This window comes from Leptosomus discolor, chromosome 2 (assembly GCF_034619465.1).
Source record: "Leptosomus discolor isolate bLepDis1 chromosome 2, bLepDis1.hap2, whole genome shotgun sequence".
Classification (NCBI taxonomy): Eukaryota; Metazoa; Chordata; class Aves; order Leptosomiformes; family Leptosomidae; genus Leptosomus; species Leptosomus discolor.
Genome location: NC_141392.1, coordinates 104565194 through 104591832, shown reverse-complemented (window position 1 = coordinate 104591832; position 26639 = coordinate 104565194). Strand labels below are relative to the sequence as shown.

General features: G+C 37.9%; 1 protein-coding gene across 3 annotated transcripts in view; it reads left to right on the top strand.

Annotated features, from left to right (window-relative positions):
• DLGAP2 (DLG associated protein 2) overlaps positions 1 to 26639 on the top strand; it is a 401254-nt gene that overhangs the window by 351604 nt on the left and 23011 nt on the right. For all 3 annotated transcript variants that reach the window (XM_086461531.1, XM_086461530.1, XM_086461529.1), the window contains 2 exons: positions 3123 to 3342; positions 22308 to 22657. In XM_086461531.1, coding sequence (XP_086317657.1) covers positions 3123 to 3342; positions 22308 to 22657 — 570 coding nt within the window. The remainder of the gene's footprint in view (positions 1 to 3122; positions 3343 to 22307; positions 22658 to 26639) is intronic.

Here is a 26639-nt window from a genome sequence, read left to right as displayed (position 1 = left end):
AATAAGTCCCATCGATTATTCTATGTATGGGGACTTCTGAAAAGAGACATTTTTCCACCCTGCTGGCTTTATGTTGGTTGGTTAGTTTGTACTAATTCATGTTGAAGTGAGATCTGAATCAGGCCTGAAGTGCAAGCAGCCTCATAAAGTATGTGTGTGTTTTGTTTAGAAGAAGACTTTACATAACATTTCCAATGTTTCTAATGTTCATTGGTCCTGACATTTCTTCCCTGTGTTGCTTCATGACAGGTGGGCTCTGCCCTCTTCTCAGACATATGTTACCTTATTTTTCTTTCATGATTTAGTGAGGCACCTAAGGGTATAGTAGCTAATTCTGCAGAGTGGCTATGTTAAAAAAAAAATCTTTTTAAGGGAATTTTATATTCATTCACATTCAATTTGTATTGCATGGCTATTCAGGCCTGGATTCAACTCATCTAACGAGGCTTTTAACTGAGGCAACAACTATAGCTTCCTCTGTAGTTAATGGAGTGAAAGAGTTTCTTCCAGGACAATGCACATCCCAAGTGGGCTGAGAGCCCTCTGGAAATGCTTGTCAGTCTCCACTGGCTGTAGAGAGTGGGGAGAGACTAGTCACGTGACTAATACCCTTCAGTCAAATTCCTTAATTTATGTGGGATAAACCTAAGTATAATCCTGTATAGCACACATCAGAATTAGAAACAGACAGACAGTCATTTTCCAAACCTTTCATTATTTTTCATAGCTCCCTTGTGAAACCTGTCCCCATCATTCTCATGCCTTAGTTTCATTACTCTGGTTTGGTTATTTTCTATTTTTATTACGCTTCAGTTTTCAGAAATTTTCACAAGAATTAGATCCTGCAGTGAAAGCAAGTACTATTGGCTGTCACCTAACGATGCTATAATACAGAACTATTCTAACATCTTCTACCTCTTTGACCATGTCTGTGCACAGAGATGTTCACTGAGCTGTCCGTGATGACTAATTGGTTTCAGCAGTGGCTAAAATTCTTCATTCCAATGTGCATTACCTGGAAAGATGTCCACTATAGATTTCATTTCAGGTAGATTGTTCAACTGGCCAGATTAACTAAACCTGCTGGATATAGTTCCTTACTTTCTTTTTCTGTCCTCACTAACCCACATAATTTTGTGTCAACCACATACTTCCTACCTCACAGTCCAGCTGTTTCCAGACCAGTAATAAATGCATTTAATAGATACTATACAAAGTAAAAGTATTAAAATAACAAGTCCTAAACCTTTGCTGTTTCCCGTTCTTTTTCCATGACAGCATCATCTTCTTGTCCCATCTACGTAACAGCAGTTTGTATGATTTGTGGCTATTTTAATGCCTTTTTTTTTTTTTTTTTTTTTTTTGTGAGTTCCTTCCTTTTTCATTTTTGACCAAGGGCAGAGTTGAGAAAGATGCCGGGTTCCGTGGCTTATGTTTTTAATTTAAGTTTTAAAGCTTTCATTTTTCTGTTGTCAATGACCTTAGTTTGAAAGGGGTGATTAGGACTTAAAGTGTTTATGGACTACATTATCATAAATTTCCCGATCAGTGATGTATGCAAAATATTTCAGAGCAAGATCCTTTTTTTTAATCTTTTCAAGATTGCATTAGTCTACTTAACTTTATTAGAAGCAAGTTTTATGAAGGGTAATGTAATTCCTTTCAGAAGACATTTAGTAGCCAAAATGTCTTACATGAAATTAAAATATCAGTTATTCATTATCGTCAGAAGTTCCGTATGAAATTTCCATTTACTTAATCAAAATCCTAAAACATTTGAAACATTTGCACTCACGCTGTTTCCATAATGAATAATGTACTAGGAAGAGTAATAATGAAAAATGCATTTAGCAGCCACATAGAAAAAGGAATATCAACTGGATGTGCTGTTTAGTGATGATACAAATTTAACTTGGTATTTATTCTGATTCTGATTTCTAGCACTCTCTTTTTAAAAAACTTATTATCAGGAGGTCATGCACTTGTCTGTCCAGTGTTAACTTCCAATCTGATTTTGGATAAACATAATTTTTATTTATTCAAGTACATTTACAGGTAGGTAGGGATGACTTCAGAGAACCTGTTAAAAAAGATGTAGGTAGAATTTAGGCACTCATCTTCAAAACTGCAATACAAAGCTGCCTACTGAGAGGTTCCTTAAGCCGGTCAGCCTGCCTAAAACCTGTTTATCAGGAAAGCTATCTGAAAATGTACAGTTTTGCATCACGCCCAGCCTGCAGGGCAGGGTCAGCAGGTAGATGCTGGCTCCTGCCTAAGCCCTGCAGGGATCTGGAGGGTGGTGCTGAAATCCCCCACAGGGCCAGCCTGGTGGGTGATGCAGGCAGGAGCATCTAGGGAGCTCTGATAGGCAGCGTTCCGCAGCACACCTAATAATGCTGCTAAAGAAAAGGTGGCATTAGCTGAATGGCTAACCCAGTTAACCAGGAAAACAGTTTGGTTTAGGACCCTTCTCAGCTAAAAGTGGTCCAAGCATTACTTTCTTGTCTAACCACTTTTCACTCTATTCAGACAATGGTTATTCTTTCACATGCTTCACTGGACACAACTCTAGCTGCAATATTTCTCAAACCTTTCAGGAGCATCACCTCCTCTGAACTTACACATCTTCAAGTATGAGATACTTCCTTGAGCCCCCTATAGTGAGAGGAAGACAACAACCCGCCACACAGGCTAAATGTCCACATGACTAGTAACCTTGCTGATAAGTGAGGAACCCAGGCAATCCACTTTCACCGTTTCAGGGCTAGTATTAGTATAGCTGATCTCTGTTCTCCTATCCTGGCAGAACAGGCATGTCTACTAGCGCAGAGTGATCTTATTGGTTACCATTAAATCATGTATTTACAATCCTTTGAATATACCAAAAGATATTAAATGTAAAATAAATTGTATAGCATGTGTGATGTACATATATATATATACATACAAACAGCTGATGTAAATTTAAAAAAATGTGAATGTGATCAGAAGGGATTACTACATTTTAACTATTTGCTAAAACAGTTCTTCATCAATGTACAGGTGTCCATTTGAGATGTTGAGGCCGTGATGATCACAAAAAAGCAAGTCAAAAATCAAATGCATTGTTGTTGTTTATTCAGATGAGCGAAGCAGAGGTTAATGGGCAATTTGAATCGGTGTGTGAATCAGTGTTTAGTGAAGTTGAAGCTCAGGCAATGGATGCCCTTGACCTCCCTGGATGTTTCCGAACAAGAAGCCACAGTTACTTGCGTGCCATTCAGGCAGGCTATTCCCAAGATGATGAATGTATACCTGCGATGGCATCTTCCAACATCACCTCAACTATCAGGTCAACCACAGGTAAGCAGATCTACACTGATCCTTCCTCTGTTCTGTATGCAAAAATATGTCATGTTGTTTTGTAAAAGGATGTTTGACACTGGAAACAATTTCCCTGCATATTGATATTTTTACCAGTATTCCTAGGTTTGTAATGGTATACTGTTGTGGCTACAGCTTGGAATAAGCTCCTTCTGGGGAGAATCCTGCAAGCACAATATAACGGACCTGGGCGTTTGACCTCCATTTCCCATACATACAGTCGTCCACATGCAAATACAAAGATGCAAAGGGTATCATTTAGATATTGTTAGACATGTAGGTATTTTTCATCTGTCAAGTAATTGATCTAAATGACATCAGTTGCAATTAGCTCAACAGGGAATTAATTAATTACTTTTAGAAAAGGTGTAACCAGTTGTATCAATACACTGAATCATAAACATTATGGCAAGCTTCACACATCTGCTGTTGCTCATCAGTAACCATTAGCATTCATTGTTATACCACTCACTTTTAGGATCTTTTAACATTCTTCTGGAAACTTTCTTTTCTCTTATCAGTTGCTTAACAAAGATGATAGCTTTATTCCTTTTAAATATTAGCTTTTAGTATTAGTAGAGAAACGATTGCACAGCTAGCAGTTAAATAACTAAAATAAAATCTATAGCAAATATGTATTCTTTGTTAAGTGATCCAAATTCACTTTTATGTTTCCAAATATGTCAATGTCAGTCCCTAATTATGATATTGTCCTTACCACATACTATTAAATTGCAGTGCAAGCTACCCATCTACAAAAGGTAAAAATAAAAGTCAAAATGTATCATGCATTAAAATCATTTGCTTGACACATCTGTTGTATAACAGAACAGTGGGAGCTTAGAAAGGAAGCAAGCTGAATTTGCATTCCAGAAGTAGCATAATATGTTATTTTATCTTAAGCATAGTATTTTAATTGCTATACATCACTTTGTGTAAAATCAGAAGTTGTGGCTTACAGTGCCACCTCTAGGGATGTTTCAATCCTTTTTCAATAGAGATGCTATCATGATATAAAACAAGATGCAAGAGACTAATTTTCATCTTTGTCATATAGTATTACATGGTGATTATGAAGAAATCTTCCATGGCAAAAGACACATCTAAATATCTATTTTGGTGTCTGATTCCAGGTTCTGAATTGGAATACTTTCAGAATTACTTTGGTTACCAAGTTGACTGGTTTTAATGTAAGCTGTCTTGAGTTTATATGCTAGATAAGCCCAAAATTCTCACTGAAAGGAATTTATTTTATTTTCTCTAGAGCAACAAAGCTGAGTAGTAGATGATGTTTGGGAAAATAACCAGATTAGGCAGTAAATATGTTTGCATCCCAGTGTTTTCATACGTATGAAAAATGTTTTGCATTGATTGGCAGTCTGCTAAGTACTGTGGTTTTGAAAACTTTAACCTTTGCTTCATACATGCCTTCTCCCTCATCTCAGAAATGATTTTTCAAGTAGATTTTCTTGCCCAAATACATAATCTTTCTGCTTTGTTGTGCTGAGGTGATATTGACACTGTGGAGAAAAAAGATTTGAGATGTTTTACTGAGCCAAAACTGTTTCCTAGCCTATGAGTGTGGTTCGATATTCAAAATATTATCTCTGCACCACTGAGCAAGTTTGTCCTCAGCTTCTATGTAAGATAAATATTCAAATTAGAAATATTTATCTGATTTACAAGAAGAGTGAGGATTATGTGATTCACAATTAATTGAAAATATCAGTTGCCAAATAAGTTCTTCTTCTTAAAACCCTAGGAGTAACTTTTACATATTTCTCTTTTCAGCCCCCATCACTTCGGAGGGAGATGTTTCATTTCCTATCATTAATATAACTAAAAATATCTTACCTCTCCAGCCATCTCTGAAAATTTTAAAAGAAGCAGTTGCCTGAAATGTGAAAATGATGTTGGCAGATATTTTACATTCATACTGGCTTCATTCAAATAAATGTCAAAAAGGTTGAAGTTTCACATCAGCCTTCAGTTCCAATTCAGTCTTTTGAATTCTTGAGAAAATTACATTACATTAATTCCTTTTTTGCTTCTGATGTAACAAACTCTTCTTGGCAAAGAAACTAAAGCAATTTCTTAGAAAATTAACAGGCATTGCAATTTCATTATTACTTGAAATTTTAGTGATATAGGTCATGACTACCTCTTATCGATGTTGTAAAGCAATTAAATCATAACACACAGGCTTAGCTAAAAATTAATTAATGTAACTAAACATGCAAATCCAAAATAAAAAAATATAATATTTGATCCATGAATTCAATTACAAAAAGATGGAATACATATTTAAAGCATGTAGTTTCCTAAAATGTTCCTAGATGCATTAACAGCTTTCAGAAGGTAGGAATGTTGCGATTATGATGAGTATTATGTGGAACATTAGTAGTGGACTCTGTTAACAGGGTTTTCTAATAGATGAAAAAAGAATTACCAGTAACTAGCTCTTCTTAAATATATACAACATTACAGAGAAAGCCCAATGGTTCATTGGTAGTATCTATGGTGCTAATGAACATACGACTTTTGCACTGACCCACGTAGTTTAATCATTTGTGGAACTGGGCTTCTCCATCTCTTATGGAGAGTGTGTAACAAGACACAGGACGCTGCCTGTTGCCCCAGGTGTAAAAGAGTGAGACAAGTGACAATTCACAGGAGACAGCCAGCATTGCTGGCACACTGTAAGCTAGCCCTGGACTCTGTGTGACCCCTGCTAGGACTCATATTTCATTATGGTTAGGGCATTTCTAGCCATCCGGTTTCAATTTGTAAAGAGATAATGAACCCAGTAAAAAATACTTCATGTTAAAAGCCCTAAATGACAGCGTGTGCTTTCTGTCTCTGAACTGTATCCAGTTGCAGCTGTCAGATGCACAGCTGAGAAAATACAGCTCCAGCTGCTGCTGCCTCCCACCCTGTCCCTCCATCACAGACAACATGTAATTTCCTGAATGGGAAGCCACAGAGTGCAGCAGTCATCCTAACTACTACTGCCTTACATCTCTGCTATTCTTGCAAGCAATGCTTCACTTTTCAGGAAGAGTTCATAAAATCTGGGTCACTTCTCCAGGTAGTATGCACTCAGTTCCCTATTGTCTAAGGATATCTGCACGTATGTATGCTATGCTGTCAGCTTGGAAGGCTCCGTCCTAGTAATGTCTGGGTAGTGTAGCGAGTGCTGCGGGGAGGTATGCAACTACCTGAGGTATCGGAGCTGTGTCACCACCAGCTCAGCGCATAGTGAGCCCCGGCTGTATAGTCCTCTTGGAAACAGAGTGCTCTAGGCTAGGAACAGTGCTGCAGTAATGTGTTATCCCACCTCCAATACCTAGGTTGTCTTACTGAAAAGTCATTCAAATACCCTGGTACAACACTGGATTGTACCATGGAAACATAACGAGCGAGGAGGTCTGGAAGATGTTAACTACCCTCTCCCTCATTTCTCCTTTGCCTCAGAAGGTCAACATTTTTGTTACATGTCGTGTATGTAGAGAGAGTCCTAAGTATATGACTTACTCCATATATTATAAAATATTTCAGGATGTTTCCTCACAGATATTTTCCTGCTGATATTCTTTGGTTTTACCATGAATGCAGAAATACTTACTGGATTGCAATGATACTGGAGGTAGCAGTCAGGGTGGTCTGTTGTGAAGCAGAAGAGCATGTTAAAATCCCTTCTCTGAGACACAGTAATCTGGTACTTGCACTTTTGGCCATCCAGGATAACTTGACCATTAGGTTATCGTCTGTTCAGATGTGGGGGGCACACTCTGTTTCTCCTGATGGCATTATAATACATTGTATAAAACACTTTCACCTTTATTGAGAGAGACTGCTGCTCTAGCCTGCTGCTCAGGACACTCACCCGTCAGGTGGGATGTCTGCTCAGTGAATATTGCTTTTATATGCAAATTGAAACAGCTAAAGCAGAAAAAACTAAATATCCTGTAAGGAGGAACTGAAGCGCTCCAGTCAGAGGTATGAAGTCCTTCTCCAGCAACAAGCACTGACTGAGTGGCCTCAGTTAAGTTCTTTAGTTTTTAGGCTGATGAATAAAAGGGAGCATCATTTTCAGTTTCTTAAAACTACTTCACATTTTCCTGTAACCCAAGTTTTTTGGCTACAACTGTATTTTTTAATTAATTGATTAATGACAGAAAAAATCCATCTTATGATGGACTTCAGCACAACGGTGATTGGGTTGTGGTACATAAAGGCATGCTGGATTTCTGAGCTATGTTAAGTGTCGGTCCAAGATCACTTCTCCTGTTTCAGGGATTTCAGGCTGATCTTGAGAGAAACTTAGCATGAAGTACTGCTGATCTCAGCAGATATAGTTACTAGCCTTAAGTGGCCAGTACACTGCATTATGATGACTTGAGTTTTCTAGAAAACGTAGCATAATGCAAACCTGTCAGATCGGTTGTATATGCACCTACTTTTATCTAATTCATAGTAGGTAGCTCTACTAAACTCTTATGAAAGGGTCCACTGAAAAAGATTTGAAGTAGGGAACTGTCTTTTGCCCAGTTACTTTTCTCTCAGCCAGTAGGACTCTGCTTGGCAATGAGTAAACTTCAGAGAATTCCATATTTACTGAACTATTGAGCACTAATTCCAAAACCAATTAATTCAAACAAGGTCACATTGCATGAGGGATTTTCAATTACAGCTCATACGATTACTCAGAATGCCTGAGGAATTGCAGGTTTCCTTTCTCCTGACTTAAAGCTATTTTCAGCTTTCCATTTTTGAAATTAGGGGATTCATAGGGTGAATTTTTAGAGCCCATGTTTGGTATTTAGCCACAAAATTCTCATTTCCAGTAAATAGATTGCATGTAAGTGCACCTACAAACATAAAGGCATGAGAATGTGATACTCTCTCTCGAGAAGTTGTACTGTTCCGTAGCACAGCTACCCCTGCAGACCCCAAAAGGACTGATTCTCTGGTCGCTATCTGAACCCTAATGACTGTAGTTATTCCTCTGTTTGTTAGTTTGTTTTTCAAAGATATGAGGATACTAAGGGTAGGCAAAAGTTTACGTCATGGGGCTACTACATATGAAGCTAGTGGAATTCAGCGAAGGGTCACCAAGACGACAAAGGGTCTTGAGCACCTCTCCCATGAGGAAAGGATAAGAGAGGTGGGACTGTTCAGCCTCGAGAAGAGAAGGCTCAGGGGGGATTTATAATTATAATTTATAAATGTATTTAAATATAATAATTGGAAACCCACATTTCTCAGATCCTAAAAGAAAAATGATTTATGATCAGTTTTTCTTTTTATTTCCTTAAGAATGAGATAATTCATCCAGGTGGCTGCTTGAATCTTCTTAAACCAATACACTATGGCTGGGAAAACCCAGCCAAATGGAGGAAAATATATGCATGAAGTAACATCTCCACACTTTTTGTTCTCTCCATAGAAATAAATGCTGGGTCTTAGAGGTTTTTACTGGTATCCATTGCTAAGTAATAGCTAGCAGTGGTATGCACATCAGGTATGTTTAAAACCTTAAGTCCAAATACGATATACGAGGCTGTTTTCTCAATTATAATTTGCCTATTGACTTTGCTTAATTACTGTTGGGGCTCCATGGAATTATCTGGCACTCTAACTCTCTGCAGGAAACATACCATGTATCTGTGGGAGCACTTGGGGATCCTGAGTTAATACTTTGATGCTGTGCCAACTTGTGTGCCTATACTGTGAGAATAAATCTTAAACTAACAAATAGTGAGCCCAGTTCTATGCTCAGATATGCACACATCATTTTCTTTGCTCTGGGTGTATCTGGGGGGAATAATTAGTCTTTAATTCTTTTAAATATATTGAAGTTCTGCTGCTATGCTGACACTGCTGTTTAATAGCAGCTCTGCATGCTGGAAGTGGCCCAGGGAGTCACTGGGATGAAGATGACGCAAGCCCTTCAGTTCACAGAGTTCGACAGAGGATGGCCAAGGGGCCATTGCAGCCATTCATAAGTCTGGGGTTCCCTGAGATGGAGCAAGGCTGTGCTAATGGGGGCTGGCTGGCCTCTTCAGGCTGATGAGGCATGAAAACAGCTGGAGCAGTAACCAGGAGGTTTTCATAATTTTCATTCTCCTTGGTACAGATGATTTGCAGAAGCAAAGATAAAAAATGAAGTCACTGTCTCCTGTCTATGGTTAGTTTAAAAAATGTGTAATGAGTGTTTCTCCATTGCTCCTGCTGTTCTGTGCTTGACATAATTCCTCCATAACCTATTAGATTTGCCAGACAGCTGGTTCTTTCTTTATTAAAAAGGACACCCTTGCTCCCTCCCCTGTCAGAATTTGGCTTCAAAGCTGTTCTGTGGGATCAGTTTTCACAGATTTCTCAGCTTCGTTTTCTGTATGATATTATACAGGGGGGAAGGAAAAAAAAAACTGTATAAGAAAGAAAAAAAAAATCATGCAAGGAAGATGATTCACTGCTCAGTGTTTGAAGCCTCCCTGACATGATAGAAGCTAACAGTGGCAGAGGTAAATCTCAGCCCAGCTATTTAGCTTGAGGTTGCCAGAGGGTTTTGTCCTCAGGTGGGTCTGTGGAGCTGGAGGAAGCTGCACCAGTTCATCATGTTTCCTTGTACTTGCAGTAAAAAAGAAGGCAGGACCCCTCCTCTCAGTACTTCTCCTTCTGTGTTTCTCTGTGACTGAAAAAACGAGCCTTCTCAGAAGCTCAGCATGTATTCAGGCCTGATTTTTGTTGACGGCATATATGTCAACAGCCATAATGGTTAACATGTGCACTGGAACTACAATGCTTGCTATGCTCGGTATACAGATATCATTTTGATTGCATTCTGATAGTAATTTTTATTAGTTCACATGTAATATTTCATCCATCAGGGCCTCAGTCCATCAGTTAATGTAACTGAGTATAACTCTCTTGAAGTTGACCCAGTTTAGCTTGCTGACAAATTGGCCCTTAGCTTTGTTACGCTTTCAGTACAACAGGGGTGTGAGCTGTGTTCTACTCTAGCTTCTTTACAATAAAAAAATTCTTCCAAAAACCTGTGTATGCAGCCAGAGAGAAATTCCTCTCCTGTAGGTCCTTGCAAAGGCACAGGGGCTGATACAGGTTACGTGTGAAGAAAAATATCTGCAAAATAACAATAAATTCCTTTATGTCAGGCCAGGTCTCACTTCCACAGGGACCCTTCCACTTCTAGACTATCCATTGGCTAGTAAAAGCTATTTTCAAAAATGTATTATCAGGCATTTAGGGAGGCAAGTTCAGGTGCTTTTGCTGCTGTTCTGTCTCATGGCGAGGACATTTTGATTAATACTCACCACTTACAAATATGCTTCTCCTGAGGGACATTTTTTCTAACTTGTAAAATTGCCTTTTCCAGGAGAACAGAATGCTGGTGGGAAGCTGCCACTCAAATCCTTCCCAATAACATAGGGAAGAGGTATCTGGTAAGGTAAAGACAAAGCAAGTTCTTCACAATTTAAATAAAGCCACATCTATATTTCAGTGGAAAGGCACAGAAGTAGGAGAAAAACTTTTATAGTTACCTTTAGTTTTCACTTTCAGAAAATTCTCTGGTTTGTTAATATAAAGAAACCTCTTGGGATGCTTGCATATCTCTGCCAGCCTCTCAGCAACTCCCATCCTTTATTTTCACTTCCCTGAAATGGAGTTTCATCAAGGTAAGCTTGTACTTAAGTCTCCATTTCTGTGTCAGGAATTTTATTCAGACTTAGACCTACCCTAGAAGGACAATTGATAAACCTGATACTTAAAACAAAACATACCTGAAAGATTTTTTTCCAGAGGATCAGAGAAAATAAAGATACTAAAATTGGTGACACTCCTAAGGCATAACCAGACAGAATTAGCCTTCAGCCAGACAAGTTAGTTGAATGGTGTGGGGTTTGCCTCCAGATCAAGTCCTCTAAATATAGATGCTTTTGTGCGAACTGATTGTCTGAATTTCCATGAAAATAAATTCAGATTAGTTCAAGGATAATTGGCTGGTACCACCCGAACCATTTGAGACATCCACACGGGACCTACGAGAGAATTGCATCCTTCTGGAAAATCAGCTGTAGGTTAGGCAGGAGGGCTTAGGACCTCTAGAATGCTATTAGATACCTATGTTTAGGTGAGTTTGACTCAGACTGAATACAGTGTATGGATCCTATTGTGCACCAACAGAGAGCCAACAAACCCCTACCTACACTGAGGTGTCTCACACTCACCTAACAGCACCCCGATACTTACCAACAAACTCTGTACTCATTGTAAGGCCCAGGTTTAGTCTCAGTATATAGTCCATTAGAATAGACATACTGGAAAACACAAATATCAGAGCAATCCAAGCAGCTCATTACTACTCCTCAAGGGCAACTAGAGGACATCCAAACAGGGTTAGGGAAGATATTGAGTTCGAATTGAATAACTTGTCACGTGGCTTTCTGAGACTGAGAACAGAACATCAAGGACATATCAACGAGTCATGATTCTTATATACATTTCGTTACCTTTTGGGATAGTTCTGTGTCCAGAAAAATACATATCTTTCCACATTGGAAAGTATTTGTCTCCTTCCCCCAATCAAAAAAAGGCATTAAAATTTCAGTCATAAAAATTTATCTCACCTAATATGTATATCTAAAATATAGCCGTCAAAGGCAGTCACATTAATGTCCTATTACAGTCAATGAAATGTGATTTATCTCCTTTAGGACTGGTATCTGTTATGAAGGAAGTTGTCCTCTGGACATCCCTATTTCTCTCTGTTGCCTACAAAAATAGTCTACAATGATAGCATGGTATACCTAGCTAATGTTCACAAATCTGAGGTAAAAGTTGGGCCTATTCCAATTGTATTATAGATGAACCCAAAGAATAAATCCTGATCCCACTGAAAACAAGGATAACTAAGTGAGATAACTCTGACTTACAGGGTTGAGAGCTCAAAACCCAGCAGCATCATTTGCTGCACCTAAATATAGGGCTGGCAGCCTGCAAGTAGCTTTCTGAGCATTGGTTTTGACATTGATACTGACTCACTCTATCTGAATCTTGGGTAAAACTATTTCTTGATTTCACTATTGCCTGTATTGTTACCAATCTCAAAAGTGCACTCTGAGATTGTGTCCAGACTTGTAGCTCTCTGCGGATTAGAGTGATTTAAAGGTATTAAATTATCTTTAATTAAAATATTTTGCAATCATTTAAATTCTTTGATGTAGGACTATTATCATAATACAGAGTGAAAATTATTCCATTGTGCAACACTTCCTTAAGATTAACTGAGCAAACTGTTTCTTATCCTATTCAGTTTGGAATTCCTTACTGTAAGTTAAAGAAAATCACAAGCTGCACACAGTTACTGTAAGAATGAAAATAGAAAATACATAAGCAAAAGCAATGATAATTCTACATAATATGTCTGCGAGTGGGTTTAGGAGGCTCATGGAAATTATTTGACTTGAATGATAAAGGTATGTGGAAGATCAATAGGAGATTTTTTTTTTAAGTACAGAATAATAGCAATAGTAGTTTTATTCTACTGAAAAACATTCTCAAATTTTCTGTTTTATTCCAATGTGGAAAAAGTAGCCCAGTAAGAGTGACTCTTAGCTTTTGGAGTACTTTTCTCTCTTTGTCTCTTACTGTTTTGATGATGTGACAGATGCAGTCTGTTTTCCTGAAAAGTTGCACATACGTTCTGTAAATGAAATAGAGTATAATTAAAGGTACATTTCTCCTTCCTGCAACCAAAAAAATTGAGATGGTGTTTTTTAATGCAACTTCAGTATTTGAGAGGCACATAGGAACTGTTTAGAAGAGCAAAACAGCTGTCAGCACTTTGCCTCACCATCTACAGGATACTGGTTAGGCTATAATTTCTTGCTAATTAACTGATCTAAAATAGAACTCTTTGTAACTAGTCCATCAGCAATCCATGAGGTTTGTGTTGCCCACATCTCTTTTAACATTGGCAAAGGCTTACAGTTTCTGATCTTGATGCCTTGTTTGACTTGCATTTCTGTTTTGAGACTAACATTAATTACACTGTCAAAACAGATTTCATCGTTTACGTAACGTGAGCTGCCTACAGACCTAAGTTTCCTCAATATGGAGGTAACAACTTACGCACTGAATGACTTGATTACAGTAATTCCTTTTATACTGCTCTCCTCCTGGGAGACTGTACTGTGTACTTAGACTCCAGCTTTTTCCAAATTTAGTGGTCACATTTCCACTTAATTGTTAGCTTCCTGTACGAAATCAGGTGGATGCAGAGAACTTAAGCCTAAAAGGATCTACTTTGAATATTGAGTCTAACCTGATGCATACACAGATTTAAAAAAAAAAAAAAAAAAACAAACTAACACGTCCAGTAATTTTACCTCACCCCAGTAAATTCTGATTGAGGTTGCATGTCATGCTAATAATTTCAGTCTTTTTTTTTCACAAAGTGATATATAGAGTCTGTTTGGCAGAGAGATGTCAAAAGCAGGTGCTGCTTTAAAAATAGCATTTTACATGGAATTCCTATGACAGCAGTGTCTCAGTGACATGCTGTTTTGAAAAACTCTTTTAAAAAGTCATATATAAGAAGCACAAATCTTGCCTATGTCAATAGTATGTTATGGTAATGGTTCAGGTCCTGAGTTTGTGTGAAATGGTCTGATTCCACCAACTTAAATATCGACAGCTTCAATGGGATTAACAGCATGGTCTAATCCAGTGCCTAAAACTGTGTAATCAATTTTAAAACTACAGAAATACAGAGGGTTTGCTTTTAATACCCCTGTGGAGCTACAAAGGGACTTTGGGCCAAGTGATTATGAGCTGCTATGTAGTTGCTCCAGCAGAAGGGATCAAGGAGCAGGAAATTAGGATTCAGTTATTAACTCAGGCAAATTCCATGCAGGCTTGCCCTAACAGCCAGCTCACAGGGGATGTGGCACAGAAGAGGTGAAGCTCCCACCTTTTCAGTGAGGACAGGTAACGGAAGACAGGAGAGGTTATGTCCCAGTGCATACCAGAGTCCTCCCAGTGCTGTCACAGGAATAGAGCTTTTGGTGCAGTTTTTCTCACCCCTTTAAGCATTTTAAAATTAGATGTCCCAGTCTAAGCTGGTTCTCCTTGATTCCCTTCACAGTTGATAGAGAAAAGTAGGCACCTGCATAAGATGATTCATTTCCTGGTAAAGTAAGCATCTGAGACGGGTGAGGATTGCCCCCAGATTTGCTTTATTTTTCTCCCAGTAATTGTAAAAGAGATCAGACGACTAACTTAGACTTGGATGACTGGTTTTTAAGTGACTAATGTGGGGTGAGATGGATTCCCACGTAAAGTTCTCAAACACTGTCTTGAAAGTATGATATAATTAATTGTTACTAAAAGACCCTACTTCAAAAACTGGCACAGGATAAATGCAGCATTTTGCCGCCATGGACTATGGCAACATGAGGCCACCAATTAACATCTGACTTTAGGGTGTAACAAATATCCAGCTTCACCTAAACTTGTAAAAAAGCCTATCAGGAAAAAAGGCTAGGAAGTTATAGACACCTACCACCCAGACAATCCTTTGGGTTATGCAGTCTAAATAAAATGCAGCCTGTCATATAAATTGTGCTGATAGAACTCATCTGGGTGTAAGCAGTCTTTCCAAGAAAATATCTCACAAAAATATTACTGTGAATATATCACTGTTTCTTACTGCTTAATCTGGGAAGCAAGAAACACGGTTCTTTTCACAAATATCCAAGCTCAAAAAAGACTCTTTCTTTACTGAGAAACTGCCTGGTCCATTTACTGGCTAGGATTCATTGTGGAGGGCTGAATGAGGAAAAGGAAGAAGTTAATAATTAAAGTATCTCTCTGATTATGTTTGAGGGAAATCTATCCAAGATTCGATCAAAAGAATTAACTTAATTTAAAACAAGATTCTCTCTTGAATTTAAAGCACGACACTGATAATTTTTAATTACTATTTTTGCAAGGTTTGAACATTTTTACAGTTTAAGAAAACACTCTCTTTATCTTACAAATGGAGAAACGCTTGGACATGGAAAGCCCTCAGAAATGACTGGAGCTTTCTCAGTAGCAGCACAGCACACAAAGGTGTGGACCATTGCAGGCAGCAGAAAAAAAAAAAAAAAAAAAAAGCTGGAGAAACCAGGACTATATGAGCATGTGGTGTGTCTTCCTCACTTGCCCTACACTCACATACAGATGATGTTTCAATTTAAAGGGCAAAGTGGGTGTGTTTGAGAGGTATTTTGAAGGACTTGCATTTACAATCAGTTAGCACTGCCTATGGTCAGGTAATGGAGCAAAACAACTTTTTCTGTGCAGAGCCTGAACGCATACTGTTCCAGCACTGAAAAGAGAAAGTAGACCCCAAATCACCAGTGTAGGTCTTTGAGGTGGCCACTGATGGCACACATTGAAAACAACAGACTTGGATCCAAATGGGCTAATTTACCTTAACCTTTTCCCCTCCAGCTGATCACTTTTTCTGAATTAAGTAGCCACAGGCTACACATGTCAAAGTCAATCATTTCTAAATCATCTTGTTATGACTGAACTTTAAAGGTATTACTGATCCATGAAGGAAACACTTCAAACAATTCAGAATTTGACTTCAGGAAAAGAGATATTCTCTTTGTAAAAATTAAACTGACCTATTTGGCACTACAGTCTCCTTTTAATTATGTTTGGCACTGGAGACCAGTGTGTAATGGAAGGTGACAAGAGGCATATACAAAAAGATGTGTCCCGACATCATCTCTTTTAAATAGGAACTTGTATTCTTATTTTTTACATCCATATCTTGGTAGCAAAATCACAGAAGATTTCATTCTTTTTGTGGGAAATAGAATCTTTTAGTGGCTGAGGTTTTTTCTCAAAAGTCCCCTTTGATTTCTTAATGGTCTTTTAGTATTTATCATTCTTTGTTTTGAGAAGTAACTGGTACACATCCATATGTACATTTTAATTTTAAAAGTAGCTCAGAGGTCCTGATGACCATGATGGAGCACAATGAAGAGATTTCAGGGCATTTCAAGGACAGAAATATTAGCTGGGATTGTAAAAACCTTTGGCTAGAACAGTATTCATGATAGTCAAAAGACTGTACCAATAACTGAGTACTCCTTTCATACAGGATTAGATTTAATTGTGGCCTTTCATTATGAGAATGAAAAAAGTCTCTTTTTCCTCTTCTGAAATGGTTTCAGTGTTAGCATTCACCTTTCCTGTGCAAAGCAGAAGATCTGGCATTGGCCTGGGAGCCTGCACCCAGTTTCTTGGTGCCATGGTTCCTCAGAGAAGCCCTGTCTGCCCGCAGAAACATGCCCCTGGGAGCTCTGCCTCCAGGGCAGCTCCACGCTCCCTTTGGAGTAATTATCCTCCTTCTGAATAAACCTCCTTACAAAACAGAAAATCCAGTTTACTCCTGCCGTGTGTCATAAGGGACAACCATTTCCTTTAATTGATGGTGCTTTCATGTAAATTCATCATCCAGTTAACTTTGTGATCTCAGCCTAAATAATGTTATTTTGACTAAGTGCTTAGTGGTTATATTGATTTGTAAAAACCCCTCAGGTGACTCTATCTTGCAAATGGACCAACAGCAGTGATTTATTAAAAGGCTGCCTTTTGAAAGGTGTTCTGAATGTCACCTACGGCCACTGATATTTCGTCAAATATATCACGTCTCTCCTTCTGCCTTTTGTCTGTGAATCTTTGTGGACAACCTGAAGTTATATCTAAATTGAATTATTTTAGTCATTTTATTTCTAGTATGAACTGTGTTGGCAGTGAAATATGGGCAGAGTAGCTGACTTATTCCTATGCCTGTAGCAACAGTAACCTTAAGCGAGTTTAGTCAAATACAGCGGAGATTAAGAGGGATATTCTGCTTCCAGATGTTATTAATTAAATTAAAAAAATCCTATTATTTATGAATTATCAGGAAACTTTTCTTGGATTTCTGTTGTCAGTTCTCCAGTGCTGGGATTGTCTTCTTGGTTACTCTGCGGTATTGCCATAATTCGTGATGCTCTGGTTCTGACAGGTCCTTCCCGGCTGAGATCACAAAGCACATCAGAAAAATTAATGCAGTTTACAGACCAGGTCCCTTGTAGCCATCTCCGTACTAAATTCAGCACTGTTAGGCAATCTTGTACATGTGAGGGTCATCTGGCAGTTAAGGTATCAAATGTGAGTTGTGCCAGGAGAAGGTAATGAGCTGGCATAAACAAGCACTGCAGTCTTTACATAAAGGCAACGACCCTTATAAAAACAATTGATGTGTAACACTTTTTCCTGCCTGAGTGACAAATTAATGTATGTTATGCTGCGTTGCTACCTGCTCCTTTCTCCTAAACAATTTATGCCTGGTTTTCATCATTGTTTAGCCTAGACCACTGTGAAGCATCACAGAACCATTTTGTTTTCTCTCCATTTCTCTAATATCCTTACTTAAAGGAAAATCCAGTGGAGCTTATTGCACATGTTTATGTTGAAGTGGGGCAAGTACCTGAACAGTTAATACTTTGATTGAAATGGAAGTCTGAAAGTTTAGAATTGGAACAGGTTTTTACCATTTTTATCATTTCTGGTTGTTTAAGCTAACAGATGGAGATAGGCTGTATCTTATGAGCTCCAAAAAATATATATTGCCTACTTCATTAAAAAAGAAAAAAAAATGTTCAGCTTTCTATATAAAGACAGCCTTTGAATACAACTGGAAGAAAAATTTTAGTTTATTTATCATAATTCCTTCTGTGTTTTCTTTAAACATTAAAAAGATATATTTGCCTCTTGTGCCATCTACTTTCTTTTTCTTTGCATTTCAGAGCAGCTATAGATTTTACAAATTGATTAACAGCCTTATTGCCCATCAGCAGGATTGGTGAGAGAAATATCAAGAGTGTCCAGAATACACACATCAAAACTCCTCAGAAAACTAAAGAAATCAGAAATCTTTGCTTATCTTCTGTGAGCCACAGAAACAACATAAGATTAACCAGGATTGATGTTTTACACGTGAAAACATGAAGCATGTTTCTGCTTCTGCTGAAGCCCACAATTTAAACCAGTCTGAAGTTGCACTGCAACAGCTCTTCCCTCCTGGTGCTCTGCTTTTGCACGCCCCTGTCCTCACGCTGTGTTTCATCCCCAGCCATTATGCTGGCTCTGACACCCAGCTTGTCCTGCTGTGACTGAAGACAAGGATCTGTCATCCCAGTCTTCTTTTTCCCAGTTCAGCTTTCAGCACCGGTGCCTTGGATGGAATTACTCGGGCACTGTCCTTGGCTAGCACTTGGTGCCCTGGGGCTGTGTTGCCCAGCACCAGCCCTCTCTGTGGGGATGGTGAAACCCATCACAGCTGTGGAGTTTGTAGAATGATGGACCAAACAATAGGGAAGACATGAAGCATCACTGAGGAGTTTTATGTGCTTACTTTGAACTAATAACCACTAAGGCAAATAAAATTTGCAAAGTAGCGAATGAGGCAAAGCTGACAGGAGCTTGTGTCCATCAGCATAAGCAGGGAGTGATAAGCGAAAAGGAAGTTCAGTTTATGTTAGGAAAAGGAAATGTTTCTTCCCATATATAATACATGGTATGTACGACTGTTATGGCCAAGAATTGGACATGACAAAAAAAGACATTACTGCTGATAACAGGAACACTCACAGACATAATAATTAATGGAAAAAAAAATTTGAAAGTGAAATAAAATTTCATATTTATTAGAGACCTAAGACCAAGCATGAACAGTAAACTATGGATTACAGGGTTACTTTGCTCCTTTAACAAGCTCCTAATCTATTATGTCATAATCTCTTAAATCAGCAACACATACCAAGTTTATCTAAGACAAGTGTTGGTCACATTGTTTATCTAAGTTATGCCATTTACTTCACTAGAACCACTTGAGTGATTAAAGCAAATAGAATTTGGTGGCAAGATTTGCCTCACAAATTCACGCCTCCATCCTCTTACCTGATTTTGTTACAGTCTCAAATTAGTCCCAGATTTCTGTGGCTCTGAAACTGTCTTTCCAGATATGAACTAATTAACTGTGTAGAGGGGGATTTTTTTTATTCCTTGCTCAATATTTGATCTCTGTGACTGTATCTTAGAAATTAATCTGATTTCTTCCTGCCATACTTCACTGTAAATATGTAGAGAGTTTCTCACAAATTTTCAGTCTTTCTTCTGATTTCTTCTTCTTGTTGAACATCTGTGGGTTTTTTAATTCCTGTTTAGTGCTCATGATCAAGTGATTGCCAGAATACTGCAGTAACTGTAATATTTGGTGGTTTTAAGACGTGTCACTCCACTGAAACAGTCAGAAATGTCCAGAATAAAATATTCAATCCTAGGGGAAAAAAAAAGAGGGGAAAAAAAAAAAAAAAAAGCAAGTGACTGTTTTGGTTTTGCTACAAGGAGAATTTTTCTTTTTTAGAAATGTAAATGAACATTGAGTTAGCTATGAAGGGTTGCAACAGAAGTTTAACTTTTATGTTCATTAGACAGAGAAGTGATCTGCTGCCCAAGCAGTAGGAATATACTTGCTTGTGATGTTTCATTATCACATTTACCATATGTTTCACTATTCACTGCCTTTCTTTTCTACAAAGACAGACGGTAAAAACCAGTAAATTAGTTATAACAGTGATAACCTGTCTTATGTTATAGGTTAAAATAGCTTCCTGATCCAGATTTCACTCACCCTATTTCACCCCATTGTCTCTTTTTCTAATGTTTCCTAGCACTTTGATCTGCATCTGCATTTGCAGAGGGAAGGTGGAGGAGCAGTATTATGGCAACTCTCTTAGTAGAAACATTCCTTAGAGCCACTGCTTGAGCTCCTAAGACACTGTCTTAATTTTCAAGTTTTACAGCTCCTCCCTTCTTTCATGAACTTTCTCTATTCCCTAAAGCATCTGGAAAATACTGGGGTTTTCTTTTTTCTTAACTGCTGGTTACAAAACTGACAGGAGATAAGGCTAGTGATAGGACAACAAAATGGCACTTCAAATAAACCACACATTCTCCGAATCTGAAGAGCATGTTTTCACGTTTCACTCTGTTAGAGCAATTTGGCTTGGAGCAAGTCTCTCTAAATGTCTACCAGAACTGAGCGGCACCAGTAGTAATTCAAAACATGCTTCAAATGAAGGTTTTCACTTCCTAGCTCTCTTTTATTTATGAACATCCTTTTATTTATGATTGTCAATAATAAAAATTTAAGAGTAGTCTTCTCTAGTCTCACTTTTCCCATAGGCTGGCCTGGCTATACAGCCTCAGCAGTCCCAGGTATTAGCAAATTCCTAAACTGGTCTCTTCTCTCCAGAGAGCTGCTACATAGCCTGACATAGCTGCAAAAATCATGACAGGAGAGGCACTCCTTCTGACTTCATTGCTCATCAGCCCACATGTGTATAACAGGAAGAGGAACTCCTGTAGAATCCTTTTTGGACTCCAGTAACGCCAATTCCAAGGTTCCCTGAGTCACTGTTGCAATGTCCAATGCATATAACAACACCAGAAAAAGGCAAACCTTTTCCTTAAGTCATTCATTATCCTGGTCTCTGCATGTATACATTATGCTATTTCGGCATTATTGATATGAGGAAACATAATAATTTTATTTATCCTCCTGTAATTATACAAGAAATGAATTTGACTTGATTTTCCTGTACAGGAATATGGAAAGCTGTATCATGATGCATTTTTGTATCAGTTGCTAATTTTATGAATTATAATTATATGTGCTTTGGGGGAAAAGCTCTTCCATAACAGAAATGCTCTTGCTAGTTACAAAAAAAAGTATAGTGGGCTTTTAAACTAGACAATTAGAAAATTCGGCTGTGTAATATTAGTGGCTAAATATCTACCTCTATGATACCTCTACAGTTTTGTAAGGAAGTATTATTGGCACAATTCTGCATCCATAGAGCTTTCTTGGATGTTTTATTGAGCCTTTTGCTTCAAGACAGAACCAGTCTCAGACCTGCTCTGCTCATCAGACTGAAGTCTTAGACCTGCTTATCCAGTTCTCCCTGTGTTTCAGACTCATTTTTATATCTATATTTCCATATTCTCTGCATTTAAGTATATCGCCCTTCAATGTATGTTCTAAGGATTTAAGGCTTACTGCAAGATAATAGATAAAACGTCACTGCTTTTGGTATTGTAGTTTTTGTTTGTTGTCCTAGTATCTAGTAGCTTTGTGTATATTGATATACACAATATATACATATGTATATACATTTTTTGCATGCCTGGAATTTCCTTTTGTTAACTGTATTGTGGATATTTTTAAAACATATGCTTCTTATTTAAGTAGCCAATCTTGCCTAATTCCTGCCAGTATGCCTGGAAGTATTTTTAAAGGTTAAAGTGTGGCATAATGTAAAGTAGAAGTTTCTGAATAGTATTTTGTTCCAGTGTATTGATGCTACTTTCTTAATACACTGTATCAATACAGAGCCCACAGTTCAGATGATAACAAGAGAGGGGAAAAAAACCTTCCTTTATTTCTCTTATCAGCTTTACCTCATGCAGAAACAACCTCAGAAGCCTCAGTGTGTACCTACCCAGCACAAGCCTCAGCACACACAAGTCCTCACTAACTCACTTTCATCTTCACCATAATCTGGGACTCCCATCTCCACACCTTGCCCCCTGGTTGAAATAAAATGTTGCTGTGGATGCCCACCTGACTCTAATAGTGAGGTTCACAAAGAACACTATGTTGCACCGTCTTCATTTTTAAGCAGCTCAATCTTAATGTTACGGTGATTTCTACTGTGAAGTTTTCATAAGATTAATCTTGACTTTCCTTTTTCTTTTTTTTTCTCTGTCTTTTTTTTTTTTTTTTTTTTTTTTTTTAATTCTTTCCATAGCTGTAACTTACACAAGTTACAAAAAAACACCGCCACCGGTACCCCCTCGTACCACTTCCAAGCCACTGATCTCAGTCACAGCACAGAGCAGCACAGAATCCACCCAGGATGCATATCACGACAGCCGGACTCAGAGGATTTCCCCATGGCCACAGGATGGGCGAGGGATGTACAATTCCACTGACAGTTTGGACAGTAACAAGGCCATGAATCTTGCCTTGGAAACTGCGGCCGCGCAGCGCCATGCATCCGAGAGCCAGAGCACCTCGATACGAACCAGTGACAAGGCCATTTTAGTGACAAAAGCAGAGGAGTTTCTTAAAAGTCGACGTTCCTCTATAGGGATCCAGGTAGCCTATCATTGACATCTGTCTGTGATGAATTGCTTGCTTTCTTTCTGTAAATAGCATAGAACGAGTCATTCAGCTTCACTGGCTCTAATAATCTAACAAACAACCCCTGGCTGCTTAGCGTTAATTGTAATTCACATCATGGCAAGGTGGCTGTGCAGAAAAGTCTTCAGCTAATATGCTGTACCTGGAAGAAAATGAATGAATAAATCTCTAGGGAGGTTACCTGTCATTAACACTTGATATGAAAATTATACTGCAGAGCTACAGGTGAACAGCATGTTCATCTCCTTCCCTCCATGAATTCACAGTCCTTTTTATAGAATTACACTAGCTTTAAAATGCTTGACTATTTTTCCCATTAACTTTCTCTTTTGACCTTGGAAAATCTGTAATGCTGGATCTTCAAGTTATTCTATCTAAAAAGAGCCCCTCCCTATCCTTACTTTTAGTTGTGCTGGGGAGAAGGTATCAAGGAAGAGAAAGAAATGTGCTGGTCTAGATACAGGATAATTATAGATGGCAAGTAATGAAATAACATTAATAAGCACAGTCTTTGAGCATTCCTCCATTTGTCCACCAAGGAATGGAATATTTATTGTTTCACCTGACAAAATGTCTGTCCGGCTGCAGAAACTTCAGTTCTGTGTGTTGTTTCAGGTGAATGAAATAAGATGATTCAAATGGAAATTCTGAATGCTATTCCTTCTACTAAATGGAAAGCACTATAGATAGCAATGCTCATTTGTTTAAATGTCTAGGAAATACCAAGTAGTAACAAAAATCAGAAAGTTGAACTTGCAAAGAATGCAAAGTCCTTTGAGACACAGGAGTAGAGGAAAATTTAGGCTTCTGTTCTACTGTTACTTAGACACATGCATAATTTCAAGTACGCGAATATTCCCTTTTACATCACCAGATTCACTTCTGTGCTTAAAAATCTCTACTTTTGCCAGATCAACTATAGAGGAAATGCCATGCATTTTGGCATAATTACAGGTATTGTGGAGACAGCAACATAGATCTTGAGAAGGTAATAGTCCGTGTAACAAAGCCCACTGAGTGACTGTTCGTCTACTAGGAAGTATATTATTTTCTTTTAAAAGTAGTAATTCCATTTCCATTAATTTCAAAATACAATCAGAGAAAAGTATTTGGGTTAAGCATGTCACAGCTACTGATTGAACTTCACTGTTTAACTGTTTAGTGTGGTATAATTTTGCTGTTCCACAACATATTAGACTAATGGGAAGGCATATGATTTGCCAGCAAGCTGCTTGTCCATTTCTCTACTTGAAAGTACTTGCTTCTGCTTCTTTAGATGCAAAACAGTAGAGTGCAATTTAACAGCTATGGTAAAATATTCAGATGGCTACTTTTTGAAAGTTTTACAAAGTAAAGAGTGTATCCTAAACTGTTCAGAGAAGTGGCTTAGCAGATAACAGTGAAAAGCTGAAAGAAGCAGCAAGTAATTTTTGGTACCTTTTAGGCCCTAACCTGAAACTTACTCTTCAGAAAGGATTAGTATCTAGTGTTGTTGTTATCTCTTCTTTACAGCAGCTGTGCACAGTGTTATTTAACACCATTGGTGTCTTGCTTCAGTCAGCCCTGGTATTTCAGCAATTAATTCTGAAACTTTCATTACATCACTTGATCCTGTTTCTTGCTGCAGGTGACGACCAGTACTTTTCACTGGGTTCTGACCCTTCTTGGTATGTGGTGTGTTTAACAATATGTGCTTATAATCCACGAAAACACCTGTGCAATGAATTCCATGGAGGCAGCGGATCTTCTGTAGCAACTTGTCACCTGATGCCTGACCCATACTACTGGTCCTCAGGTGCACCCACTGAAAAAGACAAATGTTTGCAACACCAGGTCTTTAGAAGGATGAGCTGTTTGTTATCTTTTGAGAAGTACAAACTGCTTGGATGTTCCATTTGGCATTAGATAAGGTTAAAATTGCAAAACTACCCTCAACACAGTATCCTGAGAGCACATTTCAGTTGTTTGGGTTTTTTTCTGCAGTAAGTTTCAAACTTCACATTAGTGTGAAAAATATATTTCTGCAGCATTTATAAAGAGAAAATGCATTTTGTTGTATTTCTGTTGCCAAGTTTGTAAGGATAAAAACACAGGGTAAAACATTCTTATTGCAAACTACATAAATAGTAATTTATGCCCTCAAAATACAGTTGAAGTACTTAATTTCTTTTAGACTTCTGCATCAAAGCACCTTAGAAGAGGATGTTTTTTATTTGCATATTTCCTTGATTGACTAAATGACTTGTTTTCTCATTAGCATGCCATGCCAGGGTAATGCATTGAATTTGCATTTATTTGCATTAATTAATTTGCTATCAGGATGGTTAATTTGTGCATTTTTAAATGTTTCATTCCTTTAACACATTGGTGTGAGAATGCTTGCCAACAGAACTTCATACAGGAGCAGAGAGGCAAATGACCAGCAATGCCTCTGCATGTGAAACAGCTATGGACCCAGCCTAGAGCTCCCATGTCTTTAGTAGATGTGATTTGTGTAGTGTACATGTAACTAATAGGAGTCCTTTTTAAAACCTGGCATACTAAGCATGTGCCATGGGATCGGTATTCATGTGCACAGGGAGCCCAGGCTCCTAGGGGAGCACTGGACTTACTATGAAGATCAGTAGCACCCTGTCTTCAGGGACATAGAAGAGCACAGATATGGTAACACATCTCACAGTATGTTAGCCCTATCTCAGATGCGAATTTTGAACAAAAAAGGCTTCAGAAACAAAGCTTGTTCCAGAAAATAGCCGTTGGGGTTTTATTTTCACTACCATGTTTAAATCAAGAGGAATATTGTCAGATGTGTCAGTAGGCACTGGGAAAAAATGTTGATTCCTAAATTCAAATGAACTGCAAAATACTGATTCTGGGATTAAAAATTTAGTCAGCAGTCTAAAGAATATATATATATATATATATATATATATATATATATATAAAAAAGAATAAAATTTTAGTAATACTAGTAGCTATAGTCTTCATATCTGTCTTCTATCATGACATCAGAAGACTAATCAAAGTATTTGAATTAAAATAGAGGGTAGAGATTGTCTAGAGTAAAATAACTACTAAGTCAAGAGCAAGGTTATTGCCAATCCATTTTCAGGGATTTTCCTTGCTCTTTTGCACACCCTTGAATATATGCTAATGATTAACATTCAAAAACTGCTCTAGTTATAAAGCATTTCATATTAAAGCATTTGGATTGCAAAATATACGAGAAAACATGTTAAGAAATGACTCCTTATTTATTTCAAGTATTTCAAAACGTGCAGTCCTTTGTTTCTTCTTTATTTAAAAGACATCAAGGCTTCTCAAAATTATCAGAAACCCCAGAAGTAGATGAGATGGAAACAGATGTTGTAAGTGTGGAGACTGATTCATGGTGGTATTTTTGGAGATGAGCGCTAATTGTAGTACAGGGAAAGGACTCTGTCGTCTTCATTTATCATCAGGAGATCACGCTTCAAAACAGCTAGGGTTTTTTTAAATCTCTAAAATCTTCATTAAACAAATCATTCTTATAAATCAAAAGTTGTATTCAGGAGGATTAGTGCAATAACTCACTGGCCTAATTTTTTGTGTCAAAAGAGGATCTTCTGCATAATACTTATATATATATTTAATCAAATTATTAACATTATATGGTAAAAACTTTGTTCAAGAAACTCTGCACTCTCAAACTGAAATTTCCCTTTAAGGCAAAGCATTTTGTACCCACACAGCATACTTAATTGGATGAGCATCTACATTTTCTTTGTATTGTTTAGGTTATACCATCCTTGTCAGTGCTCTACTTCAGTGTACACATAGCAATCAAAAGAAATATTCACAATGATTACACTGGTCTTTGGATCATAAATTGATCCAAAGTTCGAGAGGTAAGCGTTGTTCATTCTCCTCCTAAAATCACTATCGGACTGTGCTTTTG